Source organism: Etheostoma cragini, chromosome 18 (genome assembly GCF_013103735.1).
Source record: "Etheostoma cragini isolate CJK2018 chromosome 18, CSU_Ecrag_1.0, whole genome shotgun sequence".
Classification (NCBI taxonomy): Eukaryota; Metazoa; Chordata; class Actinopteri; order Perciformes; family Percidae; genus Etheostoma; species Etheostoma cragini.
Window position 1 is genome coordinate 1,501,448 of NC_048424.1, and position 13,672 is coordinate 1,515,119.

At 40.3% G+C, this 13,672-nt stretch overlaps 2 protein-coding genes and 1 long non-coding RNA gene across 4 annotated transcripts in view; 2 read left to right on the forward strand and 1 right to left on the reverse strand.

The window, feature by feature from the left end:
- The window catches only part of trim54 (tripartite motif containing 54), an 11,609-nt gene extending 6,483 nt beyond the window's left edge, over window positions 1-5,126 (forward strand). The window contains exons 5-8 of one of the 2 annotated variants that reach the window (XM_034900245.1): window positions 322-555; window positions 2,369-2,391; window positions 4,049-4,173; window positions 4,601-5,126. In XM_034900245.1, coding sequence (XP_034756136.1) covers window positions 322-555; window positions 2,369-2,391; window positions 4,049-4,173; window positions 4,601-4,674 — 456 coding nt within the window. In that variant the 3' untranslated portion in view covers window positions 4,675-5,126. The remainder of the gene's footprint in view (window positions 1-321; window positions 556-2,368; window positions 2,392-4,048; window positions 4,174-4,600) is intronic. The other variant, XM_034900246.1, reaches the window with a different exon arrangement.
- Window positions 5,127-5,759: 633 nt separating this feature from the next.
- The window catches only part of LOC117961515, a 16,248-nt gene continuing 8,335 nt past the window's right edge, over window positions 5,760-13,672 (forward strand). The window contains exon 1 of the long non-coding RNA XR_004660420.1: window positions 5,760-5,772. This is a non-coding gene — a long non-coding RNA (uncharacterized LOC117961515). The remainder of the gene's footprint in view (window positions 5,773-13,672) is intronic.
- On the reverse strand, window positions 11,227-12,657 carry uts1 (urotensin 1). Its single transcript, XM_034900252.1, has 2 exons — window positions 12,455-12,657; window positions 11,227-11,876 (listed from the first exon to the last, which is right to left on the reverse strand). The coding sequence occupies exon 2, from the start codon at window positions 11,871-11,873 to the stop codon at window positions 11,430-11,432; it is 444 nt and encodes a 147-aa protein (XP_034756143.1). The 5' UTR covers window positions 11,874-11,876; window positions 12,455-12,657; the 3' UTR covers window positions 11,227-11,429.

Here is a 13,672-nt window from a genome sequence, read left to right on the forward strand (position 1 = left end):
ACACACACACACAAAGACACAGATACAGACACACACACACACACACACACACAGACACACAGACACAGACACACACACGCACACACACACACACACACACACACACACAGACACAGACACATACACATACACATACACACACACACAATTACATTTGTTATTTTCTAATATCAAGACACAGTATTGTGTAGGTTTCAGCCAATACAAAGCCCTGATGTAATATTTATATTTCTCATATAAAACAGATGCACAGTGCCCTTGCATTGAGATGAGTATGGAAGCAGCCCAAACAGACAACAACAGTTTCTTTTCTCCCCTCAGGAGAAGGGTCAGCGGCAGAGAGAACAGCTGGCCCTCCGTTTCGACAGCCTGCTGGCCATCTTGGACGAGCGGAAGCAGGAGCTGGTGGGGGTGATCACCAAAGAACAGGACGACAAACTCAATCGTGTTCAAGGTCTCATCCGTCAGCACAGCGATCACCTGGAGGCCGCGGTGACGCTGGTGGAGTCGGCCATCCAGTCGATGGGAGAGCCACACATGGCTGTGTTCATACAGGTGGGTCCCGCTGGGAACCAGCTGGCTCCGGCAGGCTGAGGTAGAGGATTGGAGAGTCTGCGTCCTTGTTTTCTATTGGGAACTTTTGAGGTTTTACTGACCTAAGTGGTCTGAAAATTGGAAAATAATCCTAAATCAACACAAACGTTTTTAGACTCTTAATTCCCATTTCAATGTGAATATTTAAGGCCAAATAAAATACAGAAAAAATGCCCCCCCCACCCCCAAAAAAAAATGTCAGTGTGAAAAATTAAACAGCATTTGGACCATTATGTGCACTTACAGAACAACACCCTTAAAATAGATTCAAAAAATAAATCCAGCTAATTTAATAGCTGAATTAATAAATTAACGATTATTACTAAATATTATTATTTTTATTATTATATATTTGTGGTGTCTAATCAAAATTATCAAGAAATGGAAAGAAAATGGTGTGGTTTTCTCTTTTTTTTTAGATTATAAAGTTTTGATTATAGCACATATCAGGACATGATGTGCAGGACAGAATGGGATTGGAAAAAAGCAGAAATAAAAAATAGTATTATGTAAGATGTGGGCAGATGGTAAAGAACTAACTTAACAAAACTTTAGTTAAATGTTGATTTTTCTTGATCACAGACTAATTATTTAATGAGAATACATATTTTTCTTTTGTTTATTCACGATAATTTCCCAAACTTTTCAATGATTTTTAGAAGCCTAAAGTCATAGAATTATTCTTTAATTCACAAGATTAGAAACCAAAAATGAAATGCATATATTGGAGGAAAGTTTCAGGGGTCCCGACCCTCAGTGTGGGAACCAGCGCTATATAGAAATTCTTCTCCCCAATTTAATCTGCTGCTGGTGGTAAGGGCTTTAAGTGCACAGCTGCACGGTGAGGAGGGAAACACGGGCAGTAAGCCCAGCTGGAGGCCTCCATGTTGGGCGCTCTGCTTCCACAAACCCCCCCTGAGGACTCTGAGGGTCTCTGGTCCTGCAAACCTCAATACTCAGACCGTATCGTCACACACGCCACACACACGTGATTAATTCACACAGCTGCAGAGATAATGAAGAGCAGCTCAGTCCCTCCTGTGTACGGAATCGATCAATCAATTGATCACATGCACAGACAAGCTTTAATGAAGGAAACATGTGCGCGCGCGCACACACACACAAACACACACACACGCACACACACACACACACACACACTCCACTGACTTCTAAATCTCATGTTTACAACAGCAGACCTCCTTTGAAATTGGGAGGTTAAACTGAAACATCTGTTTAATTTTGTAACTCAACCTAACAATCATAAGTTTTAGCCCTAATATATGTATGTATGTAATATATGTATATATAAATATATACATATGATGTAATTTGATGTAATTTGAGGGTTGATTGAAAACTGAAAAAGATCGCTAAACAGTCAAAACTCCCTCAAGTTGTTGTTAAATTGGGCCTACTTATGCTGATGCAACACATCTGCTTCACTGCGTCTCCAGTGAGGAAAGTGTGTGTTAGTTATGTGTGTGTGTGTGTGTGTGTGTGTGAGTAGGAGCCTCAGGGGTCTCTGTTTTATGCTCAGCAGACACATCCTCTGCCAGAGCAGGTGTTAAAGGAGAGATAGTCCGCGGCAGCAGGAGGTAAACACCAGGAGGCCATTCCAGCAGCTGGCTGTATTTCTTATTATCCTGATTTTAATTAAATGCGGTGACATGTCTGAGAAATACTTCTGACTGATATGGTGGGCACAGACAACTGAAACACAATGTGACTCACTTAGACTCTTTCATCCTTTCTGTCTTCTCCTCTACCACAGAACGCTAAAGTCATCCTGGAGAGGTAAGTGGAGTGTTGTTTGTGGTGAAGCTCGGACTCTGCATGTAGACAATGGGCTCATTAAAAGAAACCTGGCCCGAAATGGAAATACTCAATAGTAAAGTTCCTCAAAGTTGTACTAAAATACAGTACTCAATGTACTTTGTTGCTTTCCACCACTGATTGGACACGGCGCTATGTTGTCATATACTATGTTGTATATTTTATGGATTAACCAAGAGATACCCGGCCACAAGGGGATGAGATTGAGTTTACGGAGGGAGTGTGTGTGTGTGTGTGTGTGTGTGTGTGTGTGTGTGTGTGTGTGTGTTTGGTTTGCTGATGGATTGAGCCAATGTTGTTCATTTAAATCCACATCAATAACCTTTGAAATGCATGTTTGCCTGCTTTAATATTGATCATTACTTGTATCAATACTACACAGGCTGCAGATTGGAAGGCTTTATCTTAAAGAGCCTTTATGTAACTTTTGAATGTCTCTAAAGCGCGGCCATCTTTAAAACAGTGGTCTTAAATGACCTGTAACAGCAAAACAGACTCACAGGGAAAAGTACGCTATATTTATGTCATTTTATTAAGGTTGATTTTTCCTGTAAAGTCACAGAATGATTTGTGAAGACGGCGCAACAGTGATACGTTCTGATGGGCCATAGATTTCTTTTTAACACAGGATATGTCTTTATTTAGGCCTGCTTGTATTTTAATGTTATCATAGAAGTTAGCTGTTGCAGTTTTGGCTGATCCTGGGGCAGGACCATCACAGGAAAGAAAGAAATTAAACAAAAAGCAACTAAAGGATAAAAGGAAAAAGGAAAGTCAAAGTCAACAATAAGCTGAGTCACACTCGTCGGGCTTTTAACAAATGGAGACAATTACGGGACTGTAAATGATTTAAAACCAATATTGAGTTGGCACTCAGGTGTGTAATATGTCTATTTCATTGATAAAATAGCTTTACAATGCATTATGTGGTTGTAGGTCAGTAACCGGCATTACATTACAACCCCGTCCTTTTAGCACAGAGGTTTTCCTTTTACTCCGCGTTTGTGTTGACTTCCTATTTTTTTCTCTTGTCCCGCTGTAACGTAACCTGTGTAAAGCGTCCGTGGGATTCATTAAAATGTTAATCTAAGTTATTATTACCACTATCTCTTAATAATCTGGCCTGTAACACAGTGACAGGGATACTCAGTTAAGCTCACAAAACATCCAAAGTAGGCTACGTTACCGCATGCTACACTTGAAATGCAACGATGCATCTGTAACTTAAGCCAAACATTCATCACGACTACATGACCTCAGAACTCATGTACAATAGTTATATACAGCGCTGTAAAGAAAAGACCTCGACAACAGTAGGTGTGGTAAAAACGCTACTGCTTTAGTCCAAAGCAGCCACTAGAACACTAAAAAGGTTACATATAGCCACTTTAAAATGAATCTATTACATTAATAGTCTAACTATTTATGTACAAAATAAAGCCTTTTTATTTTTTTTGCCAGAAGTGCCTTGGATTATTTGTGAAGGAGACATGCTTTTTTTTTTTTTAGATCAATTTCCACTCATGTGATGAGCCCTTCACATGAGAGCCACACATCCTTCACTTTATCAATGGTACCTCAACTCAGCCCAGTAACTCAGAGTCTTATTTTGAATCAGGATAGCAGCGACAGCCAGGGCCTCGAACCAGGAGCGTCCAGAGCCCGGTTACGAGAACATGAGCCACTTCTTCATCGACACCGACGACCTCGCTGACATGCTGAGGAACATGGACTTCTGCCCCGGTACGAGCCGTGGAACCACATACGTTACTTAGTATAGTAGTAGTAGTAGTAGTATAAACTCCTGCAGTAACAATGTTACCCAGGTAGAATTATGGAAGTATAATGAAGAACATTTACTTAAAGTATTATAATTAAAAGGACTCCACTAGTGGCAAAAAATTCCAAAATAAACATTTAGGAATTTATTTTGCTACTATTTGTGTCTGTATATTCGTCCTCCCCTACAAGGGAAACCTTTAGTTTTTAGGATTAAGACTGGGTTTTAGTCTAGGTATGCATAGGTTAAGGTAAGGGTGAGTCAATGCAGTGTCATCTCAAATAAAACACAAGTTTGTGCGTGCGTGTGCGCGTGTGTGTGTGTGTGTGTGTGTGTGTGTGTGTGTGTGTGTGTGTGTGTGTGTGTGTGTGTGTGTAGGTGTGTGTGTAGGTGTGGGAGATAATGGAGAAGATCCTGAAGAAGATGGAAACGAGTCAGAACTTGACTTCTGCTCCAGATTTTAAGACGGAAACAGAGGCAGCTTTTGTTTTCAATGACTCACGTGCATTTTTATAGGTTAAACAGTCGAGTATAATGAGTTAATATTCTCATATGGCACCCAACAGAAGGGACTACAAGGTGTTTGATCCTGTCTTTAACCTCCCTGTTGACCTGTGTTGATGAATTGATCGGGGTTCACATGGCCGGGCCTTTGGGGTGTGTTTGGTTTTGGTTCACAAAGTGTCACATTAGTTCCTCGGCTTCCAGTCATCACCTGGAGAGGACAAACCTGTATACCCGTCTCTGTTCTTGCCAAATGTTTTTATGTTTTACACATGTAACCAACACACATTGGACTGCAGAGTTTAATTCATAATATTTAGTTTGTGGGACTAATAAGGATTTTCTTTTTGTTGATTTAGTCCTGAATTATAGATAAGTCACTGTTTTGGTGGGGAAATCTACAATTAGGACCAATAAAGCCTTACAATCTAAAAGTCCACTTACTATCCTCTCTTGGAGATTTCTTTTGCATCGTCTTCATCAGCAGGTAGAGCTGGCTCAGTTGTCATGGAGACCCTTCACATTATGCACCAAAGACCACCAGAGACAACAGAGACAGAAGTTTTACAACTAAATAAAAATCAAACGTGTCTGTATTTTTCTGTAGTGGATTCTCCAGGAAACTTGAAACCTTATTTAAAGGGCCCCTTGGTAGTAGTAATAATAATAAAAATAATACATTGATTTATTTCAATTCAGGTGCCTGTGATCAATATGAGATGATGCCCATATGAATTTCAAAATAAAGGCGCACCTTAAAGATGATATGTAGGCTAAATTTTCACTCATTGATGATATTGGATCATTGATCATTGAAGTGAAGTTAACCCAATTTTTACATGTAGATGTATTTAATATAATTATAACTGTTTGTGTCCCCAGATCTATTGTTAGAGCTCTAATAAATACATGGCACCCTAAATGTTCCCTTCATGTCTTTAACCTCATACAATGCCTCATATGATGTAAAGCAAGAGTCCTGCACACAAACAAGTTTCAAAAATGCAAAAAAAATGTGACAGCTCTTAAACGGAAGTGGTTCCAATGTGTCAGAGCCTGTTTATAAATGTTCTTGTTGTTCTGCTGATGAATTGTAATGTGCACAATCTGAAGTCAGCGGCAGCTCACTGTGTCTCATGCAGAGGGGATGTGTGAGATTGTCTCTAACGAGACCACTTACGTAAAAGGAGATCTGCAGAGAGAGAAGGATTCCCCTCATCCACTCAGGAAGGCGGCAGCATCGGCGCATTCATGCTGACTCAGTCAAAGGCGGCAACACCACCAGCATCCTCCTCCATGCTGCGCTGGTGTGAATTAGGCCGAGCAGCTGCAGAGTTACTGCTGATTGTTCGGACGTGGGAAGATGCCACTGATCTCACGGTGTTCGTCTTTTGTTCTTCACTCGAGGTCCTTGCCGCAGTCCTGAGGAAATTTAAAACAGGGTCAGAAATACAGGTTTACCATAATCCTCTGGGGAAAATCCACAAGAGTGACCTCAGCCACATGATGAGATGAAGACAACATCTGAAAACAAACACCTCAACGATGGATTGAAACCATACCTTTCCTATGTGTTACCCGTCTGTGGTTCCTCCTGCAGCGGCCCAGAAGACTGACTTTAAGCCAGATTTAGGCCTCCCACATTGTTGCCTTTTGTTTTGTAAAAAAACAATCTCTCTATGTATAGCTCACAGGAAATGTATACAGTGGATTTAGCACTGCAATCTGTGCTGTGGGAGGGAAAAGACTTTGTCCACGTTGGTCTTTTTCATTCAGATTTAGAGTCCTTATTTAGCTTTTCTGTCACAGTACTTTCTAAAGGCTTCTTCAGAAAATATGTAAATACATTTCCAAAGATGACCCACATGAACGTTTTCTGATCAGCAACCTCTGTGCTTAATGTTTCGTTAGGGTTGGTTGTTACTCTGTATTTAGATAGATAGATAGATAGATAGATAGATAGATAGATAGATAGATAGATAGATAGATAGATAGATATTGATCCAAAAAATGGGAAATCATGGTGTTACAGCAGCTAACATTCATCAGTCACATAGCATAGTATGTGAATATAAATGAAATACTAGGATACGATATACATGCATGCAATATACATGAAATAGTAATGATAGGAATAAAGTATAATAACATATATTTGAATATATAAATGATGGGAAAACAAAATGTGTAACTGCTTAAATAGTATGCTAAAATGTAAATAACCCAGTTGTACAGATTGCACTTAGTGCAGTATTGTGTTTTATCATGTTGTCAACATGAAAAAACCTAAACCAACAATTAATTGTTGCCACTAAAAAGTATTGTGTGGGTATCCAAAGCCGTATAGATCTTATTCCATTCATAAATCTCTATTGTCCCAAAAACACACGTATGAGCAGTACTGCAATAAACACTCACTAGAGGACCAAATGTGGATTAATCCGCTGCTGAAAATAGTCCCAAAAAATAAAAAGACTCCTGCCTGTAGGCAGAAATATCTCAACAGTTATCGGAAGGATTGCCATTCAGTTTGATCCAAACATTCATCGGGCCCCATGACGCAGCCCGACAACGTCAATGATCTCGTGGCTTTCCCTCTAGCGCCACCATGAGGTTCACATTCATGGAGTAGACTAGGGGGAAACTTCTCTAACATTACATGGATTGCAATAAGGATTCATGTTCCCATGTAGTGTGAATTGTAACACCGTTGGTCTTTGGTGATCCCCAGACCTGACATTTATCATTACATTAATATGTCTCCAGTACTTTGGTTTTGGACCAGATCCCTGCAACATTAACGACATGAGCCCCGTCTGTACTCTGTTTAGAGCAACTCTATTCACCAAATGTCAGCCTGCTAACATGCTAACCTGCTAAATATCAACATGCTAACATGCCAACCTGCTAAATATCAGCATGCTAACATGCCAACCTGCTAAATATCAGCATGCTAACCTGCTAAATATCAGCATGCTAACATGCCAACCTGCTAAATATCAGCATGCTAACATGTCAACCTGCTAAATGTCAGCAAAAATATGATGTCTTTGTCATTTTTTCTGATTTATATGTCACTTTTTCCAGCTTTTGGCATTTTATTTTAAAAATCTGAGTTGGTTTAACAACCACACATAATTTACACTTATTCTTGGAATTCATGGTCAACAAACCTCATTTATATTATGCATTAGTTTTTAGTTAAAAGGAGAAATTATGAGTTATTTGGACTGATAGTTAAGATCAGAGGATGTTGAGTGGATCTCAGTAGAGTAGTGGTGTCAAAATTTAGTCCGGATACTCTTTGGAAACCAAAAAAAAAAAAGAATTCAAATGGTATAAGATTCAATAAAACACCCAAAAAATTCAATGAAAGTAATCATTAATTTTACATGAAGAATGTTACATGGAATCATCCATGTTATTATTGGGCAATTTGGTTGAAAGAAATCCATATAACAGATATAATCCCTTTGAAACGGGTCAGTTCATCAGGTTAAATCTTTGGGTGCGTTCAAGCGTTCTGAGTTATGCAGTTTAACGGAGTTTAAAGCACCGGTGTGGTGACAAACATGTTTGTTATTGCTTTGCATCTCCAGAGTGATGTGGCATTTGTAAAGCACGAGGAAGATGATACAAACAGATGGTGATGAGGCCGAAGAATCACCAACACACCCACAGTTTGGACTGAGTCAGAGAAACAAAGAACTCAGAGGCCATTTTAACTTCTGTGTTTGTTTCTTCTCCCTCGATTTCATCTCTTTCAACAACTTGGACAGTAACTTCCATCATGTCTGAGCCTTTAACAACAATGGATCTTTAAAAAAAAGATTGTGTTGCAATGATAACATTCACCCAACAGTTGAAAGTGATAACAGATTATAGCCTATACTCTAATTCATCCCAGTTAATAGTTTTTAAGTAAATGTTCTACTGTTCAGCAAGTTGTGTAATTAAGCAGTTCCGTTTTATTTGATTTCTATTCTGTATCACACACTGAATAGCTAAAGTAAAATGAAGGAATTATCAAATTCAATGCCACATTACATCAGCCCAGTCCTAGCTTTAAGGTCTTATGATAAAGAAAAGAAGCAAATGCATTTGTCTTAAACTGGCAATAATACCTTAATGTAAATATATGGTTTGTCCTGTGCATGGCGTTGGAGGAAAGTGCAGAAAAGGTCATTAAAATCAAAAGGTCATGGGGCGTTCAGGGGGCGTCGGAGTTTAAGAAGATGACCAAGGCAGAGTCAACAGTTTGAGTCTGACTGGGGTCATCTTCTCCCTCTACCCTCATATCCTGTCTGTCTCTGAACAGACGGATATATAGAAAAGGCAGAACATGCTCAAAACACTTGTAAATCAAAAAGGTTAATCTCGGTAGGACAAAATTAATGGAAATTACCCTGAGAGAGAGCGCAGAAGGGAAGCTCGCAGAGTCTGTCTAAAATGAAAAGTTTATCAGTTGAGGAACTTTAATTGCCCACACTGGGAATATTTTTGGCTGATGGTTGAAGCATCAAGTTAAATTTCATAGAAATAAAGCCATTGGTTTTTGACCATTTTGTCACAAACCAACATTTTAAGCACGAGGGATGTCAACGCTGAAAAGAAAGTTCAGTGTTCATAATCATCAGGGATCATCCCCCGGGGGACATGAATCTCTAAGCTGAAAAGGAATGAACTCTGACCATTAGGTGTTGGGATGTTGCTTTGACACGCAAATTCAGTCAGTTGTTCAAATCCCCGCACAGACCATTGCATTGAGTGTGGATTGGTAGCTGGAGAGATGCCACTTTACCTCCTGAGCAAGGCACCGTACCCCCCCCCCCCCTCTGAGGGCTGGTCCAGCTGGCAGCCCACGCACTCTGACATGCCTCCATTTGTGCATGATTAGGTCCTGAGCATGTGTGTGTATTTCAGACCTGTATGTATGTGTGTGTGTGTGCGCGTGTGTGTAGTGAGTACTAACGTTGTCATTTCCCCACTGGAGATCAATAAACAGTGCAAATTGTTATTTAAATCTGTTAGATGGACAGAAGAGCAACAGAGCGATAACCAAGGTTACGGTCCTTTGACCCGGCTGGACAAACATCTGTAAATCCTCTTACAAACGGATAAGACGCTGGATGACACTTAAACCATACATCACTCACAAAAAGTTGCATTTTTACAACAACCGATTTATACACATTTATAATCAGCACAATAACAGAATCATCAGATGTTTTACTTCAAACTTTTTTATTACAAAATATAAATGGCAAAAACCTTTTTTTCTTTTGCTAAAACAATGGAATCAGTGTCGGAAATAAATGTTTATGGTAAAATAAAGCTTTGTTTTGTCATCTTTTGTTGTTGTTGCAAGCAGGTTAGCATGCTACAGGTGATACAGTACAGGTGATACAGTACAGGTGACGCAGGGCGCCCTCTCATCTGAAGGGAAAAGAGGATGAAAGGAAGCGGAGGGCTGACGGTTGGAGATGGAAAACAAATCAACGTTAAGTGTGTTTTATCTTTCCTTCCACCTCAGGTCCATTCTTCAAGACGCCATTACATTAACTTCAAACAATCCGAGTGGGCTTAAAAGAACAAAAACACAAAGGAGAGTTTGATATCCATGGTCTGTTTTTTTTTAAGATTTAAAAGGTCTATATAGGTCTTGTGTAGATCTATTCTTTGTTTTAAACATTCCTTATGAGCTTATTACGATTGAGTCATCTCTTCAGTAGGCTGAATAGCACCTTTATTTAGTCAGATATGTACAGTATAGTACAAAAAAACCTTCATACGGTTTTATTTTTTACAGCATAAAAGCTTGGTGCTTTAATTAGCTATTTAATATTATAGTTTACATGAACTAATCAAGTGAACGTAGTGTAAAGAACAAATCAAATCGCTTTTCTTTTTAGTCTAATTTAAATCATAAGATTATTGTCCATTTGAAGGATCATCCTGAAGTAAGTTACACAAAGAAAAACCTTTGATTTTGGTGTTTATTCACCATATTGTGATCTTAAGCTTAAGGCCAGAGGTTACCATTGTTTTAATTTACCACTACATTGTGTTAGAAATATGGAGAAGTTTGAACCACACTCATAATAAATTATAACATCTAGAGATTCACTCATCTTAGGATATTAAATGAAGAAATTTCTCATATCTACACAGCACCAGTTCAGTTGCGTCTGGTGGTTACAAGCCAAACACCCATCATGCACCTTTCATCAGACTTATTTAGCTGCAGCGGGGATATCATGATTCTCATTACAGCAGTCCACACATTAACACTGAAGTCATCCAAATTACTGAGAAGACTGAGAATTACTGTAGTTTCATTTTCATCAAAACATTTCATCATAAAAATAAATGTCAAATGACAACGCTGCTCAATTCCAAATGTCAAGTCATGAAATGATACATAAGAGGTTTCCTTCCAAAAGTGCAGTGCGAAGAGGTGTGTGTGTGTGTGTGTGTGTGTGTGTGTGTGTGTGTGTGTGTGAGGAGGTGAAGAGGTCAGGGGGTCTGAGAAGTCCGATTCTATATTTCTTTAACTTAAGAAGTTTACATTTTACTCGCGGGTGCTGTGTTGCGTAAATTGGCACCAGCTGTGCGTAAAAATGAGAACAAACAACTACTAATGTCAGAGGTCTTAAATACTTAGACAGCGCCTTGGCTGCTTTAACGAGGCAATTCAAAACGTAAAAATAGAGCTCTACTTCCCGACCTCGTCGAGAACCTTGCGGTTGAGCTGAGCCTGCTCCCTCTGGCTTTCTATCTTGGCCATCTGGATCATATTCCTCAGCAGGTGGAAGGTGAGGTCGATGGACAGCGGCGGCTCTTCGTTCCGTTTCCACAGCAGCTGGGCCGCCGTCCTCACCGCCTCATCCTCCTCGCTCTCCTCTTCCGGGGGGAGCAGGCGCAGAGGGTTCAGGTTTCTCTTTTGGAGAAACTTCAGGATGCTGTCGCCCAGTAGATCTGCCGCGGTGCCGTCCCCGGCGGCGGCCGCTCTGAGGAGCACATGGTCCAGTTGCTGCGTCCGGAGGCGGCCGCTGCCGTCCAGCCAGCCGGGGAGGGTGCGCGGTCTACCCGCAGCGGGGCGGAGGTGTGACGAGAGGAGGACCGAGGAGAGGAGAAGGAGCAGGGGGACTGGCTTCATGTCCTGCAGTCAGAGGGATTCATAAAGATGACAGTACATCACATAATCACCAGGAACCTGAAGCTGCCAATCAAACTCACAATAAACAACAAATATCGTTTGGCAGCTTTTCAGACAACTATTTGTGATAAATGTATAGTCTGAATCATGCACAGGCCTAAATGACCGTAAATAAAAGTATCCGGATTAATGTAACAGATAGAAAGCCTCGGAGAAAGAAAGAACAATTGAATGTATTTGAATGAAAGGTTATATAGTCCGTCACTAAATCTGGTAAACGTTACATTAGCCTTATTATCTTATCTTACAGCATTTCAATTGTATGTCAATCACACAGCCATTTCCTTTACGAAAAATAAAGCAAATAAGAACATTTTCCGACGTAAAAAAGGACAAAAGGTGTCATCTACATTACATGAGCTGAGTGTAGTATAATGCACATAAGTAGTCTACAAGAGAATAACATCTGAAGATGATCTGCTGCTGTTTTTTCGCCATATTCTCACTTTCACTAAAAACGGCAAATTCACCAAAACTTTACACTGAAATTAAACCCAGTAAGTGAAAGCTGCGGTACTCACTCTGTTCTCTCCAGAAGCTGCAGCTGAACTTTGGGATCGGCGGAGGATCTCAGGTCGGAGCCGAGTCTGAGCGGTCCCTGGGAGGACGGAGGGTTTTATACATCCAGACTGCTCGGTTGACGTCAATGCAAACTCAGAGACCGGTTTGGAAACTGGACAAGTCTCGAGACGACAGGGCAATGTAGTCCTGGGGGACAGCTGGGGATGCGTTCAGGGACAGGAAACAAGGGGCAAATGTCTTACAGGTTTATTTCCTTTCTAGGGGGTACAATTAGGAGGACATGAGGTGTGTGTGTGTGTGTTTGGGGGGGGGGGTTCAAGAGTTCGGAAATCATCAATGAAATGTTTTTGGTGATGATCTGCCAATTAACAGCTGTGTGTTCCAACGGCTTTCTTACATTATAGTTTTTTTTTATGAATGAGATTAGATCAGACTTCATTCATCCATTCATCCCACAATGGGGGAATTCCCTTATTACAGCAGCAGTTTTCTACACTATAAAAAGAGAAGTGAATTCGTTGTTTGTGTTTGCAAACTTGCATCATATCTCCCCTTAAAAGGACTAATAAGGTATTTTGAATTGAATTAAACTGAATTGAATCTCACCTTTCACACGTGACAGATCTGGAGTCTATGCCACACTGGAGTTGGATTTACCTTAATTTTGAATTTTACTGAATTAAGTTAAACTGGCAAATTAAGAATTAAATTACTACTGCTTGGTGGCTAAATAAAACAGTGGGAAACAACAGCCTGGATGCCAGCTGAATTAAGCCCCACCCACAACATTTGAGGTCAGGGTGTCCCAGTGGGTCTGATCCGCTGGGGAGTGGCCATAGACAGTTAAAGAAATGGACCACCAAGTCCCGTTGCTCTGGACGGAGACCTGTAAAGTCTGTTAGAAGCTATCCATGGTGCTGAACTTACTGTAACCTGTCAGACATGTAACACACATACAGTATATAATATATAACATATTTAAACGTTGATTAGACAAGCCCTTCTTAAGTTTCTGAAGTCTTTACATGGATTCTGTCCCCAAAACAATTCATCCAACTAGACATTAGACTGGGCAAACTCCGCTGATTTGATGTCGCGCTGCAGCTCAATGTTCAGTCTTAAAAGATTGAGCTTGGTCTGGTGATAACCAGACTAACTGTACGGTGATAGCTAACCAGACTAACTGTACGGTGATAACCAGACTAACTGTACGGTGA